We start from the raw sequence: 26,964 nt of genomic DNA, 5'->3' as shown, positions 1-26,964 counted from the left end.
GATACTGGTTTGAACTTTCCAGCAGTGAAGTGTAGCTTCAGATACTATTGTATTTTTTGCTAGATAATGATTTCATTTGTAATACTGTAGCTAATTTTTAAACGAATTAACTAAATGAACTGGGAAATTACAAACATTAGGGAGTTTCCATGTTATCCATGCAAAAGGACAAGACTTGAGACTTCTAACTCAAGCAATAGCTAACTTGAAGCGCTTTCCACCAATGGTGCTATGATCATTGCAGGCCCTTCATCACACAAATTTCCACCATTACTGCTGAAGGGTTTGAAGGGAAAACATTTAATTTTATCAGCGAGTGTACCCTACCCCAGCCCCCAGGGAGTGTACTCTATCCCAGGCCCCAGTGAGGTTACCCTAGCATCAGTAAGTGTACCCTACCCCTGGCTCCAGTGAGGGTTAGCGGTCGAGGTGTGGAAACTCACCTGCTTTCCCCTCCAGCTGCTTGAAGGGCTTGGCCACGGTCTCCAGCTGCCGGGACAGGTCAGCCTTCAGGTACTCCTCTTCAACCAGGGCCGAGAGCTCCGCACACAGAGACTCCGCCTCCTTCAGCTTCTTCCTCTCCTCCCGAAGCTGTGCAGACACCTCATTGGCTGCCTCCAGCTGCCTCTTGACGCCGTCGGGCTGGGTGCTGAGGGCCTGCTGGCCGAGGAGACGGGACTCCAGGTCGGCCGTGCTGTCCGATAGGCTCTTCAGCAGGCCCTGGAAGCGCGCGGTCTTGCCCGACGCCTGGTCGATGCGCTCGGACCGCTGGCCCAGCTGCCCCGTCAGGCCGTCCCACTTCTTGGTCACGGCCGCCTGCTGCTCCCTCAGACCCTCACGGGACGGGTCCCCCTTGCCCGGCTCGCTCAGGATGGCACGGGCGGCCTCGTTCATCTGCTCGTACTGCGGCTTCCGGCTGTCAAATTCATTCTGCAAGATCTGGGGGAGCGACACGGTGGACAGACGGACGGACAGTCAGGGTTACCGTGCGGTATCTCAGGGGCCAGTACTGCTGGGGTCAGGACGCATCAGACACCCAGCTGTGTAACATCTGCATTTTTGTGCTCTACTTCTGTAGTTTTGTAAAGATGTACAGCACATTTTTGAATCTGGATATAAAAAGATCTGTACATGTAAAACAGATGTAGGCAAACGCTGATAAAATAAACATTTTAAAATAAGTATTAACTGTAAAAACTGAGAAAGTGAATACAGATTTGGGTATGAAAAAACTGATAAAAACTGATTTGTATGAAGAATGATTTGTGTAGCTGATTTGTGTGAAACTGATTTGAGTGAATAGACTGATTTCTGTATGAAAAAACTGATTTGTGTGAATAAACTGATTAGTGTATGTAAAAGCTGAGTGGTGTAAGGACTATGGAGGTCCACAGGCTCTGTACCTGGACCTGCTGCTTCTGGGCGTTGAGCATGTTGGGGTCCACAGACAGCGGGCCCAACACGCTCATCATCAGCTCCTTCTCCGACAGCCACTGGCTCAGCTGGGCCTCGGCCGTCTGGAACTGGGTCATGTGGTGAGACGACTTCTCCAGCTGCGACCTCCTCTCCTCAGCCGAGCCCTGCACCTCCTTCCACACCTTATCTGCACAGAGACACGACAGACAGGGCTACTGACACAGCTCCTCCAAACACAGCTACAGACCCATCTACTGACACAGCTACAGACCCGGCTACTGACACAGCTCCTCCAAACACAGCTACTGACACAGCTCCTCCAAACACAACTACAGACCCAGCTACTGACACAGCTCCTCCAAACACAGCTACAGACCCAGCTACTGACACAGCTCCAAACACAACTACAGACCCAGCTACTGACACAGCTCATCCAAACACAGCTAAATATAGTTACTGACACAGCTCAAAACATAGCTACAGACCCAGCAACTGACACAGCTTGAAACACAGCTACAGATATAGTGACTGACACAGCTCCAGAAACAGCCATACAGTTTCCAGTTTCAAACACAGCTATAGATATACAGTAGTTACTGACACAGCTACAGAAACAACCATAGATATGTTTTGGGCAGATGCCCCATATGTCATCCAGGCATATGCCCTCATCTATGCCAGCGCAGTTTTACAGGGCATACATTTACACTATGGCATACACTACAGGAGACCTTATGGCTCCCCCAGCACACTTACCTATCTCTCCCAGCGTCTGTTTCCACCCCACGGCCTCGGGGGAGTCGGGGTACAGCTCTATGAGCTCCTGCAGCTTCCCCCGCAGCTTCTCCAGCCGATCGCTCTTCTGGGCCATGTCCTCCTCAAACGCCTGGGGAAGGAGAGATGGCGTGAGAGAGGAACGAGTGTAAGAGAGTAAGAACAAGAGAATGATTCAAATGATGGTATTTGTTAAGAGATTTGATTTTCATTACTACATAGGAGAGTCACATAACAGGATGTTAATGTGTGTTAGTGTGAGATCGCAAATTGATTAGAGCGTTAATTGTGATTAGAGACTTAATTGAGCATTCTATTGCTCTCTTGTCTACGTAACAACTGCACTCAGAGAGGGCTACAAAATTGTACCCGTAGCCAGAAATATACAATTAATTTGTACCTTTTCTACTCGGAAAACATTCTTATTTGTAACCAAAGAGAACATTACTGTGCTTTCAGGGTACATTTGGGAAATCTGATCCTTGAAGAACAAAAATGTACCTCCACTGTCACTGTATTCCTGAGAGTGTGGTAACTGAAACAGTGGAGTTCTAGAACTCTGACTTTGAATTTTGAAAGAAAACTTCAAAGGGTTAATGAGCTGGAGGCTGTGAGATTAGTATGTTAATGGCTAAATGGAAGGGTTTGACACTGGGGCATCATTAATTAAAGGGGAACAAAGGCTGGTTGAAAGTGCAGCGAGGCTCCATGGGTGACTGAACCGATCGTCGAGAGAGCACCTTCTGCTTCTCCATTTGGGTTTTCATGGAGCCCGTCTCCGTGGAAACAGCGTCCCAGGACGCTAGGGTCTTCTTCATGTCCCGCAGCCAGCCGGACACTGAGCCGGCCTCCTCCCGCGCCTCTCGAAGCTTCCTCGCCGAGCCGTCCAGCTCCCCGGCACGGCCCCTCAGACGTTCCCCCAGGGCCTCGTACCCCTCGTTGATGTACGACATGTTCTGCTGCACCACCATCAGCTCTGTGGGGCGGTTAAAAACCCTTCAGACTCCCTCCCGCTCACTGTAAACAGCTGCTTCCCCAAAACACAAGCTCGGCCTGGTCCAACCAAAGCCTGAACCCAGGAGATGGCCTTATACAGACACACACACACCATAGGACACTAAATTCTCAACTTTGTTTTGATAGGCTGTTAGGATAAAATGCAGGAGTGGTGTGTTATTACTATGTGGAGGTTAACGTATAGGCACTGCAAGTTTCTATAGTGAAGAAATGTTTACAGGTAATCAATTATGCATAGCTTCGTCACTTCAAACACATGACACCTACAGTACTCTAAAAACAATGAGAGGTGTGAGCAATTATACACAGAGTATATGTTCACTAACTACTAGAGTGTGGTAGCTCAACATGGTCCAATTCAGGATTTTGTGCTCTTAATTATTTAATTAGCTCAATTATATTTTTACCTAGCATTTGTAAAAGCACCAGCTGCAGCCACAGACCACAAACGATTTTACTGTGCACGACTATAGGAGTGAACCAGGATAGTTTATAGAGCTGTCAGAAAACTAAAACTAAGTTTACTAGTTTGGAACAAAAACCAAAACAGAGCGGCCCTCTAGGACAGGAGCTGTCCACCCTTGTACTTGAGCAAACAAACAGAAGAAATGACTGCTACATTAGCGATCTTCACCTTTGTTAGTTAGATAGGCATGAGCTCCAGGACCTGAGCCATTCGTGACAGCTGAACCTTGAAAAAGAGACAAGCGATGCTTTAGACACAATATATTTCCTCAGCACAACAAAAGAACGAATGGACATGGTGGCAATTCAAGCCCTGTTGGTGACTCAGCCATTTGTTTCAAACATGTATTGGTTGGGTTTCTAGGTGATGACCAATGGGAAAAGCTGATTACCCTGTTTCCCAAAAACTGGATCTGAAGACCCTCCCTACCATCTCTTTAAGTATGGACCAATACAAGAGATGGTCACCACAAGGCCAGTCTTACTTATGGATCAATAACAAAAATGGTCACTACATGGTCAGTCTAATTATGGACCAATCACAGATGGTTAGAACTTGAGTTTCAGTTTGAATACTGGATCACCAACTGGCTGTTGCCTGGCGAGTATACGGTTATATGGGTCCCTGGCAGACCACCAGGATCAGAGGAGATGAGGTAGCGGGGTACCTGGTTTGCGGGGCGCCTTGGTTTTGGCGGGAGAGGTTAGGACACTAATGAGGCTGCACAGAGCAGACCCTTTGGTGTTAATGTCCTGAACGTCAGTTCCTTTGGCAGTCCACTCATCTATCAATGTCTGGGGGAGAAGAAAGCATTCAACATCATAAAAAATATAAAGCATATAAACCATCAAACAGTTACCCCCCAATTAACTTCAAGAACATTTCACAGAAATCTATCTCTGTCAATCTGCCAAAACCCTTTTTATTCATTTATTTTTGCTGCTTTCCCCATTTTATTTCTGCATACTTCAATATGTAAATTTCCATGAATAGTCTGGGGTCTTTTCAACACCTTTGATGTTTGACCCATTTACTTGTAGTTCATTATTTATTTTCTTGCCTTTGATGTAGCTTTTTTAAAAAGGACATTAGGTGCTTCATCTCCACCCAGGAGATCAGAGGGGATTTCAGCTGGTTTGAGTCACATCTCTGCGGCTATAGACCATAATACTTAGCTCTGAAGCCAAATACCTGCCGGCCTTGTTAAAACTGCAGGGCACCTCGAATCTGGCCAGAATGTAAGGACTTTATTTTCTCATGCACTTTGAAAAAGGTAAAAGCAGAAAAGTTGAGGCTCTGTGCTCCAGAGGAATGAGGAAGGGGTAGAGGAATCTTCTCTGACACAGGCAGGTTTTTAACGGGCTGTTTTACGAGTGTTTGGGTGGCGCGGTTGGCAGGGTGATGCCATGGCGTTTAGGTGTTGCGGTTGGCATGGTGATAGCCATGGCACACAGCGGTCACATTTGGCATGGTAATAGCGGGGGTGTACTGGGGTCGCGGTTGGCATGGCGATAGCTGTGGCATTTGAGGGTGCGGTTGTCATGATTACGGCCATGTCCGGAGCTCACGTTGACTCTCTGCAGGGCCTTGGCCAGGCTCTGCTCGCTGCAGGAAGTCGGGACGACCGGGACCTTATCCGCAGTCTCGTCCACCCACTGCCTGAGGGCGCCCGCAGCCACCCGAAACTCCGCCAGCTGGTCCTGGCAGGAGGACACCTCCTCCTCCCTGTGGGGGACGGACGGACGGACACCGGTTAGAGATTCACCTGCCTTCACATTGGCATTGATTTACTAAGGCCTTGGATTTGCATTGGAAAAACCTTGTACTTACATATATGTACAGCTCTAGTACGGGTGTATAAATATAGTGAATATAGTACAGGTACAGACAGTATATCAGGAAATGATGGATGTATTTACTCAGTACACTAATCTGCTTCAAATAAAACCCGGAAAAACTCAAACTGCCCTGAACTGGCAGTGGTATTTCCACACCAGGCTTCTCCTCACAGTGTCTAAACTTACTCACTTCTCTTTCACAGTGTCTGTGAAGGTCTTGAAGCTGTTGGCCAGGCTGTCCGTCCTGCCCTGTATCTGGGCCCTGGAGGCCTCTGGGCCCACCTCACACAGCTCTTTGGAGAGCTTCTGCAGCTGCTCCACGTCTTTGGCGTTCTCCAACAGCTCAGCGTTGGTGTCCTACACGGGTGACATCATGTTCCATCAACCAAACCAAACTGGTAGAGTTAACTAATTCTGTCCATGAGTTGAATGAACACTGGACATTTTACAGTGAAGAAAAGAAATAAATACATAAACTGTCCAAAAACATGAAATATTTGTTCTAAAGATACTCATTGCAAAGGTCCTTTATTTAATCCACTGAGAAAAAGAAAACCAAGGCACTTGTCTCATTGTACTACTCACTGTAGTTACAAACTTCACTGGTTTTCTTTACCTGTAATATTTCTAATCTGACATATATTCTATATTCTAGCATGCGTCTTCCACCGTCGGTCATTTAAACTGCAGGTGAAAACTGCCGCATTGGCGCAGATTGATGACATCAGGGGCGGCGACCAGACCTGCATGAGCTGCGAGAGCTCGTTGACGTTCTTCCCCGGCCCCTCCGTCTCAGACAGGTCCTGCGAGCGCTTGGCCACGAACTGCTGCACCTTCTCAGAGGTCTTCTCGAAGAGCTCCACCTTGTCCCTCAGCTGTTCCAGCCCCGCCACTTTCTCCTTGTGCTTGGCGGAGGCGTCCGCGAACCGGCGGGACAGGCCATCCATCTTGGCCTGGAGGGTGGAGGCGGCCGAGGGCTCCGCCGTCTCCATGAAGGTCTTCAGCTTGGCCTTCATGGCGGCCATGCTGCTCTGCCGACTCGATATGTCCTGCTCCAGAGCCTGAGGGACGCAACGGGGTCACGACACCAGCAGCGTAGCCACAGACACCGTCCCTATCCCCGTGAATCTTAAATCCCCACATCCAGTGTTTTTGACTTGGTAAAGTTTATACAAAGCAATTACAGCAGACTCCTAAATGAAAAAGCCAGATGTGTCCAAAAACAACATGCCAACACCCAACATTTTCTGAATATTTTAATTAATGTGCGGAAATGTGAAATTCACATACAGAATTATGATTTTCACACATGCGTGTGCTGCCAGGAAGCAGGCATGTGACCAGAAGGTAGCAGGCTCGATTCGCAGGTCTGAACTTGTCCTGCATTCTGCATTCTAACCTACTTCATTAACGGTCCACCTGTAGACACCGCAGCTCACGTGACAAAATGGAAGCTACTCTGAGACTTTTGGGCCCACAGCCCGCAAACCGCGCTGCGCGTCACTCCCGGCGCACGCCGTACGTACCGCCTCCTTGCTGAGCGCGTCTCCGATGGCGGCCGAGGTGAGCGTGACCTCGTCCTTCCTCCGCAGCCGGTCCTCCACGCCGTCCATCCAGCGCACCGTCTCGTCCAGCCCGTCCTGCACGCTCAGCGACCGCGTGAGCGTCACCTGCAGTTTCTCGTGCCGCTCGCTCACGGACTTCGACAGGCCGTCGTACCGCTCCGCCACGTCGTCTGCCGAAAGGGGAGAGGCTCGCGGTTCAACGGGGTATAATGACGGGGGTTCGGGGGAGAGTGCGTGCGGTGTGCGATGATTTGGATGATTTTGATCAAAGACATTTCAATCCCATTTGAGCAGATATAAAACACACTTCTGTGAAGAAAGTCCCCCAATGCTAGGCTGCCTGTCAGAATTGCAGGACCATACCAGAATATCAATGTGTTGCCTGGACTCATGATATTATATTGCCATAAACAAAGGGGTACTTCTGCATTTGCAGCCTTTTTTTTTGGCTTTTCTTTGCATCCTGGGCCATATTGGCCACATTGTCAGATGACTTAGGCCACTCACCCACTGTCTCCAGGATCTCATCCTGATTGGTCAGGAGATCTCCCTCCGCTGTGATCAGAGCATCAGCCATCTTGCGAAATGTGTCCACAGCGGCCTGGCGCCCGGAGGTCTCGGCCTGCAGGGCCTACACACAACAACACAGCTCCGATTATTCAGTCTGTAGGGCCTTCACACAACAACACAGCTCCGATTATTCAGTCTGTAGGGCCTTCACACAACAACACATCCCTGCGTATTCAGCCTGCAGGGCCTACACACAACAACACAGCTCCGATTATTCAGTCTGTAGGGCCTTCACACAACAACACATCCCTGCTTATTCAGCCTGCAGGGCCTACACACAACAACACAGCTCAGATTATTCAGTCTGTAGGGCCTTCACACAACAACACATCCCTGCTTATTCAGCCTGCAGGGCCTACACACAACAACACAGCTCCGATTATTCAGTCTGTAGGGCCTACACACAACAACACAGCTCCGGTTATCCCCCAAGGCACTTATCAAACAACCAATTACAATCAATTACATAATGGGAGTACCACTTAGAATGAGCAGTTCAGGCAGTTGCCATTTGATTTTAGTGAAAGATACCTAGAAAAGGGGCATTTACAATTTTCTTAAAGTTGCCATTCCCTTCATCGATTCATGGAGTAAACCCGTCAGGGCCTGCAGAATGTCTGTCTGTCTGTCCAGGAATTGTCAACTAAATGAGTGCATTAACTTTCCTTCTTGCTTTGCCAAACCGTTAGGAGAAATGCTGTGAGAATTTGTGAACTAGCATGTTGCCAGGAGCAGAAGTGTTCTCCTGCTGGAGTTTCTATCCGTCCTCGTGTCTCGGAATTAGTTAAAGTCACCAGAAGTCAAAACGCTGATCTATTTTCTCCCCACTCCCGGTTTTGCAACTCTATAAATCTTGTGTCAGTTAATTCCAGCAAAACCGTAAATCTTAGCGAACTAATCTATCTCCAGATAATTTCCGCTCCATACACGTTCTTTCTAGTCACCCACAAAACAGAGCAAAACATCCTGTGTTTCCAGCTCATCTGAATCAGAGCTTAGCTATTCAACGCTCAGACTACGGTCTGTTTAGAAAGGAGCTCTATAAATAGCAGTGTTGGTTTAGAGCGAAGGAAGGTCTGTATAAGGCAAGGGCACAATGTTCTCAAGCTCACTGGGAACCCATAACCACGTGTGATGTGGGCATTATAGTAATCAATGATGCAATCAATGTTATAAACACTAATATGAGTATTATCACTGTTTATGAGTATTATCTGTGATGTTATAATCAGTGGTTGGGCATTATTGTAATCAACGATAATAGCAATCATTTTAAGCAGTGATGTGAGCATTTTTGCAATCAGTGACAATGGCATTGCTACAAACCAGGGGTGCAAAATCATGTGCCATGGAGGGCTGAGAGTATGCAGGGTTTAGATTAGATTATTGGCATTTGGCAGATGTTCTTATCCAGAGCGACGTACAGTCGATTAGACTAAGCAGGAGACAATCCTCCCCTGGAGCAATGCAGGGTTAAGGGCCTTGCTCAAGGGCCCAACGGCTGTGCAGATCTTATTGTGGCTACACCGGGTTACGAACCACCAACCTTGCCATTTACCTTAACCACTACACTACAGGTCTGTATCACTGCGTCAGCTGATTTCACCAATGAGATCCCTCCTCTCTGGTTGAAGGCGTGCCAATGAGTGAAATCAGCAGGTGCAGTGTAAACCATGTTGCTCGCAGTTTTTCAGCCAGTGTTACTGTAAGTGGCATGATAATCCGTGACCCGTGTGCGTCTGTGACCGCTGACGCAGGGACGGCTTGCCTTGGCCTCCTCCAGCTGTTTCTGGAGCGTCGGGGGATCGGCGGCGATGGGCTCTGACTGCTGCCTCGACGCCTCTCTCTCCGAGCTGCTGAGCCACGTCTGCAGACCGCCGGCAGCATCCTGGTACTTCCTGTACTTATCCACCACGTCCTTCAGGTTCCCGCCCAGCTGGGTGCACTGAGACAACACGGGACGCTCAGATGACACACAGCCAGGAACTCACAAGCCTTTGCCGGGATGACACCTCTTCCACCTCTTGACATTAAACATACCGTGCTGACAATTCCAGCAGGTTTAAGCTGTGTTTTAGACATTTTTAGCTGGTCAGCCAACTGCTCACCAACTGACCAGCCTATATAGTCAGCTAGTCCACCAGTCTGACCACCTGCTTTCTCTACCAGCTTTGACCAGCTTCATCCAGCTAGAGACCAGCACTGACCAGCTACAGACCAGACCAAAAAACACAGCTTAAACAATCTTAAAACAGTTTAGAATCCCAACTCGGGATTCTAATCTAATCGGTGCAGAAGTAGGTCAACAATTATAATTATATTCAAATTGCACTCATTAGCTTTGTTGTATTACTGTACTAAAAATCTCTCCAGTATATTCAGTACGTACGTACATTCTCTCTTTAGGTTGCTTATTGCCACCTTCTGGTGATTGATGGAACTGCATGCTGACTCACGCACCATAACAGACCATTACTGTGATACATATTTATAACAATTTAGCACATGTTGTCAACATAAAGATGAGAGTGAAAGAGCTACAATGTATACTATTCTCACTACGAGAGCAGCTTGTCAGGCTCAAATAATGTGTAGACTCATGGCAATGCAGCACATGCAGTATGTGAATAGTGTTTATTTATCTGTACCTAATTATTCTGTTTTTGTTATGGTATATGTTACTGAATACTGCGGCAACATATAACAAATGTGGATGAAATGTCAATTGAACATTGAAGCTAACATTAACCCTCGCAGGGTGGGGGGGGGGGGGGGCGGCTTCCATTATCCATTATACATTGATTGTATTTCAGGAGAATCTTTAAATTCAGATTCATCCTTTCGTGGATTGTTCCTGTTGGGAAATTCTCAGGATCAATAAGGGGTAAGGGGGTTCAATTAATTTCTAACAAATTAAATACTTTTGAATGGGTACTACATTAAATGAAGAAGGATCTATCAGTAATTCTTGAAGTATGCAACCATGAAAATGTTTGGGAAGCGCTGATCAATGTACACGCATATAACAGCAAACTATGTGCAACTATCAAGTCAACTGTTTCAGTGTGTGCACAATGTGCACAATGCAATGCCACCACTGAAAGTTTGGATGAGTGAATTACTGATGAAGGAATTTACATAGTATCTAAATAAGACTGAATCTCCTCCCGCTATACTGGGGTAAGGGGAGCCATCCCTGGTGCAAAATCTAGCAATGGCCAGCTTGAAATGACCAGCTACCAGCTGTTTCAAAACATACATAGCTTGAGCTGGTCAAGCCATGTTGAGTATGGAGCTGGTCTGAACTGGTCAACCTGCTACCAGCTGTTTAAAAGCCTAGCAGTGTATATCAGCAGGGCTGCCTTTGCGAGAGCAGTGTGTACCTGGGAATGAACGGCTTTGTAGCGGTTAGCCGCAGAGTCCAGCCGGTCCTTCACAGCCGCGCAGACGCCGGACGTGTCCACGTCCATCTGCAGGTCCCGGGCGGCGGGGTCGCCTTTCCCACAGTCGCGCGCGGCGTCCAGCACCCTCTGCCCCGACACGGTGATGAAGCGCAGGTCGCCCTTGTGCGAGATCACGTCCTCCGCGAAGCTCCTCTGCCGCTCCAGCCTGTCGGCCAGCACGTCCAGCCTCCCCGCGGGGGCGGCCAGGTCGCCCGCCTCGGCCTCGCCCTCGCCCAGCCAGGCCTCGAACTCTCCGCAGTCGTCGCGGAACTTGCGCAGCTCCTCCCGCAGCGACTGCACGCGCTTGGCCTGCAGCTCGGCCTGCGCCAGCTCGCTGTCGTAGCGGCCCCGCAGCTCCTGGATGTCCCGCTGCAGCTTGTCCTTCTCCCCCGGGGACAGGGCGTGGGCCTGCCGGTCCAGCAGGGCCTGGGCGGACTGCGTGGCCATGATCAGCTCCTGCTGCTGGGACAGGACCTCCTGGTGCCGTGACTGCAGGGGACGAAAAGCCAGACAGAAACGGGTTCCGTTATCACGAAGAGAGTATGGTTTTTGTCTGAGCCACTCTTGTAAATATGCCCCAGCTGGAACCTAGGGTCCAATGTGCTTTGCCCCATATGCATTCATATAAGAGGCTTAATATTTCATGATATTAGTTATAACTCAGCTAAAGACTGGATTTTTCCAGCAATTGAACATTAATGCATATACTTCAACTGTCACCCATCAGGCCTGAGACTCACACAGTGAGGTGCAACCAACTCCCACACACACACACAGCTCCAACCCTCACACACAGCTCCCAATGTCAGAAAGAGTCTCACAAAATTCACTGGTTATATCGGTTATACCTCTAAAATAATGTAATATATACCATTCAAGTACTTATTTCACTTCAGCTCTTATCCGCTTATCCAAAAACCTCACCTCCTTTCAGACATCGAAGGAATTAATTACCCATAAATCTTGCTCTCTGCTCACTTGCTCAGTACTGACAATTGTAGAGCGACTAAAAAGACTGACTAATTGGCTGTTTATCCTGACAGATTTTCTCAGGCAGAACCAGGCTATTAACCCCTGTTTTCAGGCGAGAGGCCATTTAAAGGAGAGTAAGAAGGCGGAGGAGGGTGAGCACTAAATCACAGAGGCCGCCAGTCAGTAAAGAGACGGCAAGCAGAGAAAAGAGTAGTCATCAAGCTTAGAATAGCCCCTATTTGCGATTCTCCGTTTGGTGTCGTGGCTGTAGCTTGACCAATGAGCCATGGGCTCTCGTCCTCTAGCTTTCCCACAGCAGGGAATTAACAAACACCAGTAGGGCTGCTGTGCGTCTTTATGCAGACAAGATTGCTGATTAAGGGGGTAACACCGATAACAACTTTTAAAGTAAAAAAAAAATGAACAAACCTGATGCAAATCTTGGCAGTATATCCGGATCTAAAACAGATATATGTACTGCTTTTGTCGGTCCAGTATAATATCAATCAACACATCCACTACCAACGAACAAACTCATTTTTCATGGGAAAGACAATCACATTCCCTATGGGCAAAGAAGGCACTTGACCCCAAAGATTCAATCTCCATTCATGTAGCTTAATCCTGTTCAGGAGGTTTTTCCAGACTTGGCCAAACCATTTGGCCAAACCTTGATTTACCTTGATCTTGTTGTACTGCTCGTCCAGGTCCAGCTCGTGAGTGTCCTTGCTCTCTCCGTCGACAGAGCAGATGTTGTCCAGCGTTGGCAGTGAGTTCCCGTTGTTGTTGTCCTGGTCTCCCATGTTGCCTTGCGGCGAGGTGTCCAGTGGGTCGTTCCCATTCTGCCGGCTCTGGTCTGTCTGGTTGCTCTCCTTCTCTCGTTCTTTCCCGATGTTGGAGATCCAGTCCAGCAGACCTTCTATCTTGTGTTTGCTCTCTTCCAGCTGCTCCACGGCTGCAACCTAAGGGGAAATGGGTTTCACAAAAGCGTACCTCAAATATAAACACTTCTGTGAATTTTATCACTGTACCCTCGAGCAAGGTACATGAATACGCCGCTATGTGATGCAGGATATGGAAAATCCTCAAAATAAGTAATTAATATTTGCACAAATTGCCCAATGAGAAGAAAAATATGGATAAACCAGGACACCCAGCGTCATTGATGTGAAGCACTATTCCGCTACCTGAGTTACCCCTTCTGGATAATCTTCAGTGGAAATGTGAAAGAGTGAGTGATTTCAAAGCCAGAAAAATATTGTGGATGTGTTTCTGTTAGGTAATACAACATACAGCTTCATGCACAAATACGGTGTAAAATGCAGGTTATGTGTTAATATGAATGACTACAACACAACACAACAAAACCCAACCATGGACTTTACCACCCTATATTGGTTTTTGTGCACTGAACCAGGTTGATCTGAACAACAGTTGGCTGTTTCTAGTTCCTGTAACTTGACCACACAGCCCCAGGATGAGGAAGCCATCTTCCTACCTTCTCGGTTTCCTGTTTGATGGCTGTCGTCAGCACTTTCTCCAGTTCTTTCCCAGAATCCTCAGCACGCTGGCTGAGCAGCCGGGCCTTGGCTTTGGCCTCCTCCAGCTGGCTCTCGATGGCAGCCACTTGCTCTGGCAGCAGTTTGCTTCGGTTCTCCTCCAGGAACCTCCTGGTGCTGCTGAGGATCTCTGTTAGGGCATTGGCATTGGCCTGGACATCCTTCTGCAAGGCCTGGTGGACATAGTCCCGATTAGTTAAAGAAAATACAACAACAAAAAACACCTGCAACTGGAAAGTCTAAATAATGTCGCTCAAAGACAGATAATAGAACATTTTACTTCCAGAACAAATACACAAAGAGCCAGGACTGGAAGAAACCTGACACATTTTTCAGAAGCTCATAAGAAAGAAAAGCAGGTCTCCTTCAGGCTTAGAAGCCTAACCCAAGCACTGCTAACAGTCTAATCATGTCACTGCTAGCATCCTAATCCTATCACTGCGAACAGTCTAACCCTATCATTGGTAACAGCATAACCCTGTCATTGCTAACAGCTTAACCCTATCATTGCTAAAGGTCTAACCCCGTCACTGCTAACACCCTAATTCTATAACTGCTAACAGGCTAACCATATCATTGCTAACAGTCTAATCCTGTCACTGCTAACAGTCTAACCCTGTTTCTGCTAAAAGCCAAACCCTATCATTGCTAACAGCAGGGCTGTAGGAGGGGCTGGCCATTGGCTCACCTGGTGCTCCTTCTGGTACTGCTGCAGATCCGCTACTCCGTCTCCAGTGGAGCCCAGTTGCTGGTGGCCGATGAGCCGGTTCTCCGTCTGGGTCAGGCTATCACAGAGCTCCTGCAGCTTCTCCGAATACTCCCTCTGCTTCTCCGCGGCGCTCTGAGACAACAACCAGAGCACGGTCAAGGGAGGCCACAACTGCAGCACTCAGTCCTACACACCTACTGTACGTACACCAACTGAGTATGCTGTAAACATGATAGCCTGCCTACAGAGAGATGGATTGAGACACAGGGGGGCTGGGGTCAGAGAGAGAGTTAGAGAAAGTCTGCCGGAGTGTGTTAGTGATGACATCCACGGGGCAAGTATCCATGCACATCGAGGTCGTGTTTTTCGCATTTTGTCCGTGGCAGTGCTTAAAAAGAGCTCAGAGCTGCAGGGTGTCTTGAAGCCTGTTGAAACGTGAACATGACCAGGAGAAAAAGTTAGTGTCTTTGCAGTGATCAAAAATGGAAGGCACACTCTCTATCACTGTGGTGTTAAAGGTCAACCTGTGCATGCTTCACAACAATCCACATCAATCCCACACACATACTGTAATTGTGAAGCATTAATTGTAGACTGCAATTCCTGTATAAATGTTCGTTTTTTCACTGGTTAAAAATGTAAGTGTGATATAGTCCCTAGTTATAGTAGATATATGAAAATTCACACTGACATGTACAGAATGTCATTGCATGCATTACATGCATAAGGAATAAAGTGAGAACACTGAATGAGATCATAAAAACCAACAACCGTTCCGTAAGGAAAATATATTAAACAAATGTAAAGAGTCATGTATTTTTGATTAATTACACAAATGCGTTTCTCAAGACTTCCTGGTTCGATCAGAACCAATATCACTTTGAAATGATCAACTAATACCTTTGAAAATAAGGGTGACTAAGATAGTGATGACGCTGTGGCATGATGTGAGGATGATGTAATGCGACCTCAAACCTTCTGCTGCCTCTGCTCCTCCCTGAGCTGCAGGTGCAGTTCCAGAGTGTGCCTCTGGGTGGAGACCTTCTCTGTCAGCTCCTTCAATGCCCTCTGGGTGGCAGTGAGAGCCAGCAGGAGCTGCTTGCTGTGGCTGGGGCTCAGGTTCTGGGCGTGCTCGGATATGAAGTACTGAACCTCAAAGGCAGTGCTCTCCAGCTGGTGTTGAGTGTGAGACAGGCTTTTCTCCAACTCCTGGAACAGCAAGCAACATGAAGCATGAACCATGCTGACATTCACCTTTATGAAAGTATTTAATATTCAAACATGCTTTATACATGTGGGAATTTTTTCCTTGCAGTTGCAGGTTTTTGTTGTGAGGATTTAATGCTTGCTTTGGACCTAAATATTTAACAATGTGCAAAATGTTCATCGCTGTGTGTGCCACACAGTGCCACAAAAATATCTCTCTGTCTAAAAGCTTCATAATATATTACATTTGTAACGTAATACATGCGTTATGAAGCTTTCCAGTGCCCATGAAGAGGCGTCGAGAATGGTGAAAGGTGGTAACAATTCTAGGAGCCCACATCTTGGGGGTGTGGGGGTTACAGCTGGAGATCGCCCACAAAAATTCCAGTAGGATATCCATCCATCCATCCATTATCAGAACCCGCTTCTCCTGAACAGGGTTGCAGGGGGCTGGAGCCTATCCCAGCATACATTGGGCAAAAGGCAGGAATACACCCTGGACAGGTCGCCAGTCCATCGCAGGGCACACACACCATTCACTCACACACTCACACACTCATATCTATGGGCAACTTAGACTCTCCAATCAGCCTAACCTGCATGTCTTTGGACTGTGGGAGGAAACTGGAGTACCCAGAGGAAACCCACGCAGACACGGGGAGAACATGCAAACTCCGCACAGAGAGGCCCCGGCCGACGGGGATTCGAACCCAGGACCTCCTTGCTGTGAGGTGGCAGTGCTACCCACTGCACCATCCGTGCCACCCCCAGTAGGATATATTAATTTATTTATTAATGGATGTATGAAATTAATTTCGTCCTCAGAGCATTTTCAGTATATAAATAAACCCACACATGATGCAATATGTGATGAAAGCAGTTTTAACAAACCAACCGCCGCCCCCCCTCCAAAACAAATGGTTTGGTCCTCTCCTCTGCGAGCTAGTTACTCGTTCCTGCTTCCGTCTCTCACATTATCACGGTGAAAATTTTAATTTAAAAAAATCACCGTTGCCATTCTCTTAAATCGGTCTTTCTACATTTTATAAACTCTGATAAAAGGGATAACACACTGGGGCAAGGTTCTGTCAATAAGCAATAACGTTAGGCTAATGTCTTGCATAAATTACAGGTCACGGTTCGCCAACTACACAGACCATGGGTCAACGTGCTCTGAGCCCGACCCCGACGCAGTGTAAGTTAGGCAGGGGAACCAAATACATTATTTTCAGAAATAAGCAAGAATATCAGAATTACAATAGAAGTTGAATGTATTGAGAACAATAATATATGGAGAATATCCTGATATGGGATTTCAATGTGATAAAATTACTGTTTTTGTGACATTTAAGCTCATATTTTCCCAACATTTCATCAATGATAATATATTAGCTGATTAGATGATTAAATATATTAGCTGATTCTGTAAAGTTTTCGGAAAGTGAGGATGCCATTTTCCTATTTGAATTGAGTGTTTATCATCGTAATAGCCAGTTGTAGATAAATTACTTCTGTAAAACATGCATTTAAGCCCACTGCCCACATACAAAGCTCAATACAGTTGAGAAATGCATTGTGGGATCTGCAGACCCTGATGTAGCCCTTGCTTTATATTCAAGCGAAGTATTCATTCAGTGTATGAAATATGCCCATGTAAAAAACTTTTTAGGGGGCACAGAATTCCAAGCTACACCCCTGCCAGTGCCTGCCTGACAGAATAGCCTTGACACACTGGCGGGAGGGGCCGGGAGAGAGCAGTAGCCTACCTTATTTTGCTGAATTCTGTACTTTACTGTGTCCAGGTCATCAGTGTTTGTGATATCCAGGTTGGAGGCAGTCTCAGAACTGTCATGAACATAACCTATGATTTTCTGAAGACAGCCCAAGAGTTCTTGATAGGACAGCTCTAAATGCACCTGCATAAAAATATACAATGGATTTCACATTGCAGTACTGCAAAATATATAATGTTTATTTTGAAAACAAATATAACTTTTTTTTTTTGAATGTATACATATAAATGTGTACCAATATTTAAATATCATTAATGTATTCACTAACTTATTAAACTCAGTGGGGTAAAACAATCACAAATTATTTTGCGAACAATACTTGTACCCATTATCACACTTTGATCAATATAGTACAGTATCAGTTGGGACACACCTTGCCTTTTGTTAATTTTCGGATTAAAGTTTTATTTTCTCATTTGCCGTAAATGCCAATTGTGCAGTAGATACTTTAACTGAGTTTAACAGGAAAATTATTCAGGAGAAACAACCCTTTCAGTATCTACTGCATATCTAGTAGCAGCATAGTGATTTGAGGTTGGTTTGATACCTCGGACCCTTGATGCCACTTAGTCAACAAATTTGTTCTATACTGAATCAATGTAATTTACTGAATGTAGTCCCATCCCCAAATTCCCATAGAGATCCATTCTAAAAGGTTTTAGTATCACTTGAAAATAAGAAATCTGTTGATCTTGATAGGTCACAGACATCAGGAAGTCATGGTATGCAAAAGATATGCAACCAAATACAAAGCATTACTACTTTATTTTACATTATGTTAATTTGTCCCAAACAGTGTAATGGAGGGTTATGTATAAAAAGTTCTGGTGAAACCGAAAAAGAAACAAAAATACCCTTTAATATGCTAAAAGCTGAGAATCAGAAATTTAACCATAACAAGAAAATAAAACATTACTTGAAATTTTCTGAAAAAGCAAGGTGCATCCAAACTTTTGACTGGTACTGTTTTAAATCATTTATTAATTTTGTTCTTAAAGGTTACGGGCAGAAAAGCCATCATCATAAAATTCTTCAAATTTGTCAGTGTTGTAAATACTACAGCTGTAGTCACAAGAGATAACCTCTGACCTTTTCAACTTCTAAGGACTGCGCTACGGAGGTGCCCTTCTCCGTGGACGTATTGCAAACGTCAGAGAAGGCCAGTGGCAGGTCTTTAAAAACCGCTGCCAGGTCTCTGTAAATCTGCGTGGGAACGTGTTCGTCAGCAGCTCTCAGCAGCTGCTCCGCCACATCAAGGTCGGCAGTTAGAGTGGCAGCCAGGGTAACAAGCTGTGTCTCAAGCAACTGCAAACAGACCAGAGCGTGTGCGGTCAGCACAGTAACAGGGAACCTGCTACTGCCATAGGGAAAGGATTAAGATGGTCAACAGCTTGAGGAAAACATGCAAAGAGAGTGAATTTTTAATAGTGAAAAGAGAGACTAATGGTAGCAGTGTTTACGGTGAGCCATTAAAATGGAATTGATGGTTATAAGGGAAGTTGGTGGTTTAGCAGGAGTTTTGAGAGTAACAGTGAATAGACTGCACCTTATTTTTCTCCAACTGGCTCTGCAGGCCCTCAATGCCATTGCTTAAAAGGCACTGGGCCTCCAAGTCATTTTTTATCTCCTCAATGAAATCAGCATGATCCTGAAGTCGGCCAATACATTCCAGATAATTCTGAGTGGTGTACAGTGGCTGAAAAGAAAAGCAAAGAATACACTGTCACCAGGTGTATTAAATAAACAGAATATTGCATGACAAATGTAATGTAAACCATATTATAACACAAACTTAAAGGGGGGTGGGGGGCAGTGAGGGCAAAATATATTTGATGACTTACCTTGGATTTGCTTTCACCACTGTTCTGGTTCTCTGTGTAAGCATCCTCAGTTTGAGGGTAGGTGGTGAACTCCACTGAGTGGCCCTGGTGGATGCCAGGGACCCCTCCACCTTCAGCAGCAGCAATTGAGTCGCCTTTTGTCTTCTGGCTCTGGTTCTCCAAGGCAGTGCTACCCAGAATGGCACAAAGATTTTGGAGGGCATCTTTGAGTATGGCAGGATCACCAGAGGAGGAGACAACTTGAGCAAGCTGCAGCAGTTGATGTTGGATCTGCTGGACACCAGCTGGTAGGTTTTCCTCAATATGTTTTGCCTCAAACGGCTCTTCTCCCTCTCCCTGATCATCAAGCTGTTTCCTTGTGTCTAAACGCAGACCCTCATGTTTTAGCAGGTCAATAAGCAGGTCGGGACTTGTGCTGTCAATGTGTCTGGGTGGAAGATCCTTCTTCTGAACTGCAGTTCCAGCATCTCGGGCACTTACAAGAGTCTGGAACTGTTCTTCTGGGAAGTTTTGCACCATCAACATGATGTCCTCTATGGCTTGCATTTCCTCTTGCTGCAAGTTGTCACCACGCACCCCCTCCACTTTCATCGTAACTAGCTGGTCCAGCCTGCCCCTTAATGCAGTGTAAAGAGCTGGTGGTGGTGGCATCAAAATGTTCTTCTGACTTACTATGACATCAGAGGCTTTGTTGGTTTCAGAGACTGACCAGCTGATCCCACTAGCTGACTTGTCAAATCCACCTGAATCTGGTCTGTAACCAGCCAATTTGTTCATCCCGATTTCACTGGTTTCAGCAGGTGAACTTGGTAGATGTTCACAAGCCAGTGGAGTGCCTCTGGGACTTTCCTTCCACACATTCTCTCCCTGCTGACACACCGTAACATGAGCAAACTTGGGTGGAATGTTCTCCATGGATGGCTCTTCTCTCCTGCTCCCATCGTGTCTGCTGCCAGTGGTAGAGCCCACGTCCACTTCATGTAAACTGGACATAAATGAGTAAGGAGGCTCAGATGTTGGACTTGATGTATCAACAGACCCTTCTTCAAATACATTTTTCCCCAAAGAAAGTTGTGTTTTTCCAGTGTTGTACCTTTCTGATTGATCATCCTTGAGAGAGCCAGTCAGACACATCTCTTCCTGACAGGTGTCCTCTTTTAGATTTTGCCCTTTTAGACTAAATGCCGCATCAAAAGAAAGGCCAGCTCCACTCCGTTCTCCCTCAGTCTTTAGTTTTTGAGAAATTGCTTTTTCTGATGATGAAAATAAGTTGATTGTCTTTGGAGAAGTTGTCTCAGCGGGATGGTCATTTGGTTTTTTGCCTGTTACACGGCAGTCTGCTTGGCTGACAGGACCCAGTGACAGCAGAGCATTTATCCTTGGTTCTGATTCATCTCTAAGTGCATCATGCTTATCAACTGGTTTTGGGCAACACTCTGTTTTCTTCTCCCTGTTTGGCAAGTTGGGAGTGCTCAAATCCCTATGAGCTAGACTCTCATTCTGGTCAGCCCCTAAATGTGCTATTGCAGCCTGTCTGTTACTTGAAATTACACTGATTGGTCTAGGAAATGGCTCTGACTCTGGCTGCCTTAGTGGTTTATTTCCTTCTTTGGAAACATCTTTGAGGCTCAAGAGAAGTAAATCTGACCTTTTGTCAGATGTGTCTTCACAAATGGAACTGAATGGCCCATCAACTACAGTCTGTCTGCTACAGTCTTTCCCAATTGAGCTCACATGAATACCCTGCCTACCAGCATCTTCATTAGATAAGCTCACATCAACTAAAGCCTGTTTACTAGAATCTTCATCAGGCACACACATATTAGTCAAGTTTTGTCCATTAGCATCTTTAGCAGACAAGCTCACATAAGTTAAACTTTGTCCATTAGAATCATTAGCAGATGAGCCTGCATCAACAGTAGCCTGTTTACCAGCATCAGACAATTCCACATTGAAGTAGTCTTTTCTACTAACAGGCTCACTAGACAAGCTCACATCGGTTAGGCCTTGTCTTTTAGAATCTTTATCTGGCATAGAGGAACTGGATACTTTATCGCTTGGCCCTCCCTCTATGTCATGAGAGAGAGCCATCTGTCTGTCATCAGATTTTAGGCTAATGGGGGCTAAAGGTGGAGTGGAGCCTGACTCACATATCTGGTTCTCTCTGACACTTGAACTCAAATTAATTTCCTGTCTACCAGCATCCTCAATGGATGAACTCACATCAACAAAAGCCTGTCTAGCAGCGTTTTTATCAGCTATGCACACAGTGAAGTTTTGTCCATTAGCATCTTTAGCAGACAAGCTAACATCATCAATAACACTATGTCCCCTAGAGTCTTTGCCACTTGAGCTCACATGAATACCCTGCCTACCAGCATCTTCTACAGACAAGCCCAAATCAACAAAAGCCTGTCTATCAGCATTTTTATCAGACAAGCTCACATCACTGACACTTTGTCCATTAGAGTCCTTAGCAGATGAGCTCACATCAGCACTAGCCTGTCTACCAGCATCAGACAAGTCCACACTAGACAAGGTAACATCAGTTAGGTCTTGTCTACGAGCATCTTCACTGGGCCAGCTCACATCAGTGATGCCCTGTCTTCTAGATTCTTTATCGGACACAGAGTAATTGGCTACTTTATAACTCACCCCTTTAATGTCATGAAAGGGGTCCATCTGTATATCATCAGATTTTTGGCTAATGACACCTAAAGATGGAGAGGAGCCTACAGACTCACTTATCAGTTTTGTGTTTCTCAGCAAACCAAGATCGTTCTCTCTGCAGACATCTTGGGTCACTGCTTGCTCTTCACCAAGCTGGTTACCTGTGAGGTCAAAGGCCATGGTTGACACCTTCTTCTTGGCACCCTGCTCATTGTCAGCTTGACCACTTGAAACAGCTTGGTCTTCTAGCAGGTTCTCAGTTGTGTCATCATCTGAATGCTTTGGAGTTATAGCTTTGGTAATTGTATTTACAGGACTACTGTCTGGGGTCACACCAACAACCTGTCTATTGGCATCCTTATCAGACAAGCTCAGATCAGTGAAACTTTGTACATTAGCATCTTTAGCAGACAAGCTCATGTCATCAACAGCACTCTTTCTGCTAGAATCTTTGCCACTTAAGCTCACATTAATACCCTGCCTACCAGCATCTTCTACAGACAAGCCCAAATCAACAAAAACCTGTCTATCAGCATTTTTATCAGACAAGCTCACATCAGTGACACTTTGTTCATTAGCGTCCTTAGCAGATGAGCTCACGTCAGCACTAGCCTTTCTACCAGCGTCAGACAAGTCCACACTTGACAAGCTCACATCATTTAGGTTTCGTCTACGAGCATCTTCACCAGGAAAGCTCACATCAGCGGTGCCCTGTCTTCTAGATTCTTCATCAGACACAGAGGAATTAGCTACTTTATTGATGTGCCCTCCCTGCATGTCATGAAAGGGGTCCATCTGTATATCATCAGATTTTTGGCTAATGCCAGCTAAAGATGGAGAGGAGCCTACAGACTCACGTTTCAGTTTTGTGTTTCCCAGCAAACCAAGATAGTTCTCTCTGCAGACATCTCGGGCCACTGCTTGCTCTTCACCAAGCTGGTTACCTGTGAGGTCAAAGGCCATGGTTGCCACCTTCTTCTTGACACCCTGCTCATTGTCAGCCTGACCACTTGAAACAGCTTGGTCTTCTAGCAGGTTCTCAGTTGTGACATCATCTGAATGCTTTGGAGTTATAGCTTTGGTAATTGTATTTACAGGACTACTGTCTGGGGTCACACCAACAACCTGTCTATCGGCATCCTTATCAGACAAGCTCAGATCAGTGAAACTTTGTCCATTGGCATCTTTAGGAGACAAGCTCATGTCATCAACAGCACTCTTTCTGCTAGAATCTTTAGAGAGTTTACCACTTGAGCTCACGTGAATACCCTGCTTACCAGCATCTTCTACAGACAAGCTCAAATCAACAAAAGCCTGTCTATCAGCATTTTTATCAGACAAGCTCACATCAGTGAAACTTTGTCCATTAGTGTCCTTAGCAGATGAGCTCAAGTCAGCACTAGCCTGTCTACCAGCATCAGACAAGTCCACACTAGACAAGCTAACATCACTTAGGTCTTGTCTATGAGCATCTTCACCAGGCAAGCTCACATTAGTGATGCCCTGCCTTCTAGACTCTTTATCTGACACAGAGGTATTGTCTACTTTATGCCGTCTACCAGCATCTTTGTCAGACAAGCTAACATCAGTGAAACTTTGTGCATTGGCATCTTTAGCAGGCAAGCTCATGTCATCAGCAGCACTCTGACTGCTAGAGTGTTTACCACTTGAGCTCCCATGAATACCTTGCCCTTCAGTATCTTCACCAGACAAGCTCACATCAATGGCAGCCTGTTGACCAGCACCTTTATCAGACAAGCTCACATCAGTGAAACTTGGTCCATTAGCATCTTTAGCAGATGAGCTCACATCAACAATAGCCTGTCTACCAGGATATTCATCAGACAAGTACATATTAATGAAGCCTTTTCCACGAACATTTTCACTAGATAAGCTCAAGTCAGTTAGGCCTTGTCTACCAGCATCTTCACTCGGCAAACTCACAGCAGTGAAGCCCTGTCTTCTAGATTCTTTATCTGGCACAGAGGAATTGGCTTTATAACTGGGCCCTTTGTCTATATCATGGGAGGGAGTTGTCTGTCTATCTACAGATTTTTGGCTAATGGGGGCTAAAGATGGAGAGGAGCCTAACTCGCATATCTGTGTTGTGTTTCTCAGCAAACCTAGATCATCCTCTCTGCAAACACCTTGGGATCCTGTTTGCTGTTCACAACATGGACCAGCTGTGAAGTTCTTGGTTGCCAACTTCTTGTCGTGCAGCTCATCGCCAGCCTGACCATCAGGGTCTTCTAGCAGGTTAGTAACATCATCTGAATGCTGTAGATTTATAGATTCAGTATATCTATTTATGGGCCTACCATCTGGGCCGATGATGTCCCCCTGAACTGGAGCTGAGCTGAGAACTTTCTCAGCTAAATCATCAGTGATGAAACCCTGGTCCAGAGCTTCACTAATGCTGATGGTGCTCCCAGACTCTGAGTCATAAAACCCCCCCAAGAGGTTCTGTCTCTCCATAATGCGCATTGCTGTCAAAGGTGAAATTGAGCGCATTGCTGATGCCTCTCTCAGAGTGAAAATGGTGCCAGAGGGTATTTCCCTGGAAACAGCCTGTTCTGGGAACTGCGAGGCCAGGACCTCAAATGCAGTCTCTTCGTCCACAAGCCCTTTCTCGAGGGCAGCATCAAGATCGTACCGCTTGCCAGACGTCACATCCAAGATACCACCTTCTTCCACCTGGGCTTTCAGGAGGAGGACTGCATTTTCCCGTTCCCCTCTGTCCCAGCAGAGCCCCTCTGGGTGCAGGCATTCTGCATGGTTCGTCCTGGTTTTTCTCGATTTCCCTGGCTGGGCTGGGATTTTGGAGGGGTCTTGCATGCGTGTGAGGTCATGTGGTGCACTAGAAGGCTGTGGATTAAGTCTGCTGGAAACCCTTTCTCCTGAGGTCATGTTGGAGTCTGTACCACTGGATAACTCCACGTTCAGGGGTGGGGATTTGAAGTTTCTCACTACTGGCCGTGTGGGGCGGCTTGCAGTGTTATTCTCTTTTGGGAGGAGATATGAATCTGTCAAGTCACCTGACATTTCATCTGCAAAATCTTTTGTTATTTGATCTGTAGGAGTGATTCTGCCTTTGTGCTTTTGAAGCGAGATTTCAGGTGGAATGTTTAATTCGCAGTCAAACCTTACTGATTTTTTTTCACCACTCTTGCGCTTGCCAGATATTTGACAACTTGCTTGTGATTGCACTTTGTTCTTTTCCACTTCATATTCTTTGCTGTGAACCTGTTTCACTTCTGAAAGAATGGATCTTACATATCGATCTTCCTGCACTCTTTCAACATCTTTTGGATGCTGATGTTCTGCATCCTCTGTACATGGGTCAAGATTAAGCTTTTCACTATCTTCCTTCACAACATCATCTGCTCTTCGAGGTATGTCGCTAAAGGCGAAGGTGGCACAGGATGAGGTATCGTGCTCAGGATCATGGCCTGCATCTTCAACACACTCCATAAAAAGTTGTGTTATTTTGTTTAACTGTCCATCAAAAAGTAAAAGCCTTTGACCTGATTTAGGGTCCATGTAGCTGTTCATCATGAGATATGAGACAAACAGCTGCTTTGCCTCTGTCGGTGATGGAGTATTTATGCTCTTCTCATCTACTCCAGTGTCTTCCACAGATCGATGCGATCCTTCAATCTGTAGCTCCCTCAGTGAAAGCCATGTGGAAAACCTAAGGTTTAACTCGTCAATGTCAGGGAACACATCTGGTATCTCTATAGTCTTCAAAACATCAGCAGTATATCTGTCAACAAAACCCTTGTTTGCAGCAGAGTCAATGTTGATCACCTCTGAGTTCTCTGGTATGTAGAAAGCAGCAATCTTCTGCCTGTTGCTTAACAGCTTGGAGGCAAACTGGTTGGTGATTATTTCATGCTGGAGAGAAGCTGTCACGGTCAGTATTTCACCAGACTGAGGCCAGACGAGTCCCATGAAGCCCTTTTGTCTTTCCAGCACTAAGAGTGCACTGCTGGAGCTCATTAACTCACACTGCACAGCTTCATCCACTGTGAGCCTCTCACCATTGCGGGGATTGACAATGCCGCCATTTTGTGCCTGATAGCTCAGCACCCCACTGGCAGTGTCCTGGTCAATCAAGCCCTCCACCAAGGCTTCTTCAACCGTGAGTTTACGACCTGTTTTAGGGTCCACAATGCCACCAGCAAACAGCTGAGTCCCTAGCAGACGGAACATGGTCTCCCGGTCAATCAGACCCTCATGGACTGCCCTAAGGATGCTGATCTCCCTTCCAGACTTCAGGGATATAGTGCCTTCCTGTCCCCTCTTCACTGGCAGCAGCCGGAGCCCTGTCTCTTCATGAATGAGGCTCCTCTGCACCAGCTGCACCAGCGAGACCTTTTCGGATGTATTGGGGTCAATCAGATCCTTCCAGTTGTCCTGTCTCTCCAGGATCCTAATGAACAACGAGGCTGGGATCAGACCACACTGGAACGCCTTTTCTAGGTTCAGGATGTCCCCAGTGTATGTCAATCTCAGCCCACCCGTTGCCAGCTGAATCTCAATCACCTTCATCGCCATGTGTTCCGAGATGGCTCCTTCCCTGACGGCCCCAATCACAGGCAGGGGTTCAGAGGCATAGCGCGCACCCATCATGCACCTGTATGCCTCGTTTAGATCCTGTAGCTGCCAGTAGGTGGATTCATCTACCAGGTTGTGCTTGAATGCATTTTCCAAATCCAGGTACATTCTGAACTCAGGCAAAATCAGGCCAGAAGTGATCAGCTGGGCTTCCAGGAGACTGAGACCGGTGGTCTGGTCTATGAGCCCATCCTGAACAGAGCGGCACACCGAGTAAATCTTCCCATTCCCAACCTCCAGAACACCTTCGATGGTCTGGTACTCCTGCAGGAGTAAAGAAACAAAAATGTCATCAGAATAAATCCTGATTTTCTCACAAATTCCAATATAACCTACTTCTCTTTAGAACCAACCATTTTGAAATTTGCTTCTCCTTCAACTTAAATTATAATATGAATTATACTATGAATCTATAAAGTATTTCCATTTAAAATTATGTGTAGGTGTAATGCATACAAATCAGTTCAATGTGAGCTTCTCAATATCAACTCCCTTTAAAAAAGTGAAA

The 26,964-nt window shown here is 46.2% G+C and overlaps 1 protein-coding gene across 3 annotated transcripts in view; it reads right to left on the bottom strand.

Annotated features, from left to right (window-relative positions):
* Positions 1 to 26,964, bottom strand: part of dst (dystonin) — a 195,410-nt gene that overhangs the window by 53,282 nt on the left and 115,164 nt on the right. For all 3 annotated transcript variants that reach the window (XM_061227477.1, XM_061227475.1, XM_061227476.1), the window contains 21 exons: positions 19,170 to 26,720; positions 18,875 to 19,024; positions 18,418 to 18,633; positions 17,302 to 17,451; positions 15,305 to 15,538; positions 14,309 to 14,461; positions 13,560 to 13,793; positions 12,742 to 13,023; positions 11,030 to 11,578; positions 9,415 to 9,591; positions 7,584 to 7,707; positions 7,038 to 7,246; positions 6,255 to 6,572; positions 5,702 to 5,868; positions 5,242 to 5,398; positions 4,341 to 4,467; positions 3,842 to 3,898; positions 2,931 to 3,166; positions 2,173 to 2,302; positions 1,404 to 1,603; positions 444 to 939 (listed from right to left, as the gene is read on the bottom strand). In XM_061227477.1, the coding sequence (XP_061083461.1) occupies positions 444 to 939; positions 1,404 to 1,603; positions 2,173 to 2,302; positions 2,931 to 3,166; positions 3,842 to 3,898; positions 4,341 to 4,467; positions 5,242 to 5,398; positions 5,702 to 5,868; positions 6,255 to 6,572; positions 7,038 to 7,246; positions 7,584 to 7,707; positions 9,415 to 9,591; positions 11,030 to 11,578; positions 12,742 to 13,023; positions 13,560 to 13,793; positions 14,309 to 14,461; positions 15,305 to 15,538; positions 17,302 to 17,451; positions 18,418 to 18,633; positions 18,875 to 19,024; positions 19,170 to 26,720 (11,917 nt within the window). The remainder of the gene's footprint in view (positions 1 to 443; positions 940 to 1,403; positions 1,604 to 2,172; positions 2,303 to 2,930; positions 3,167 to 3,841; positions 3,899 to 4,340; positions 4,468 to 5,241; positions 5,399 to 5,701; positions 5,869 to 6,254; positions 6,573 to 7,037; positions 7,247 to 7,583; positions 7,708 to 9,414; positions 9,592 to 11,029; positions 11,579 to 12,741; positions 13,024 to 13,559; positions 13,794 to 14,308; positions 14,462 to 15,304; positions 15,539 to 17,301; positions 17,452 to 18,417; positions 18,634 to 18,874; positions 19,025 to 19,169; positions 26,721 to 26,964) is intronic.

Source organism: Conger conger, chromosome 18 (genome assembly GCF_963514075.1).
Source record: "Conger conger chromosome 18, fConCon1.1, whole genome shotgun sequence".
In the NCBI taxonomy this organism is placed as follows: Eukaryota; Metazoa; Chordata; class Actinopteri; order Anguilliformes; family Congridae; genus Conger; species Conger conger.
The sequence above is the reverse complement of the archived record's forward strand: the minus strand, read 5'-3'. Positions and strand labels throughout refer to the sequence as shown.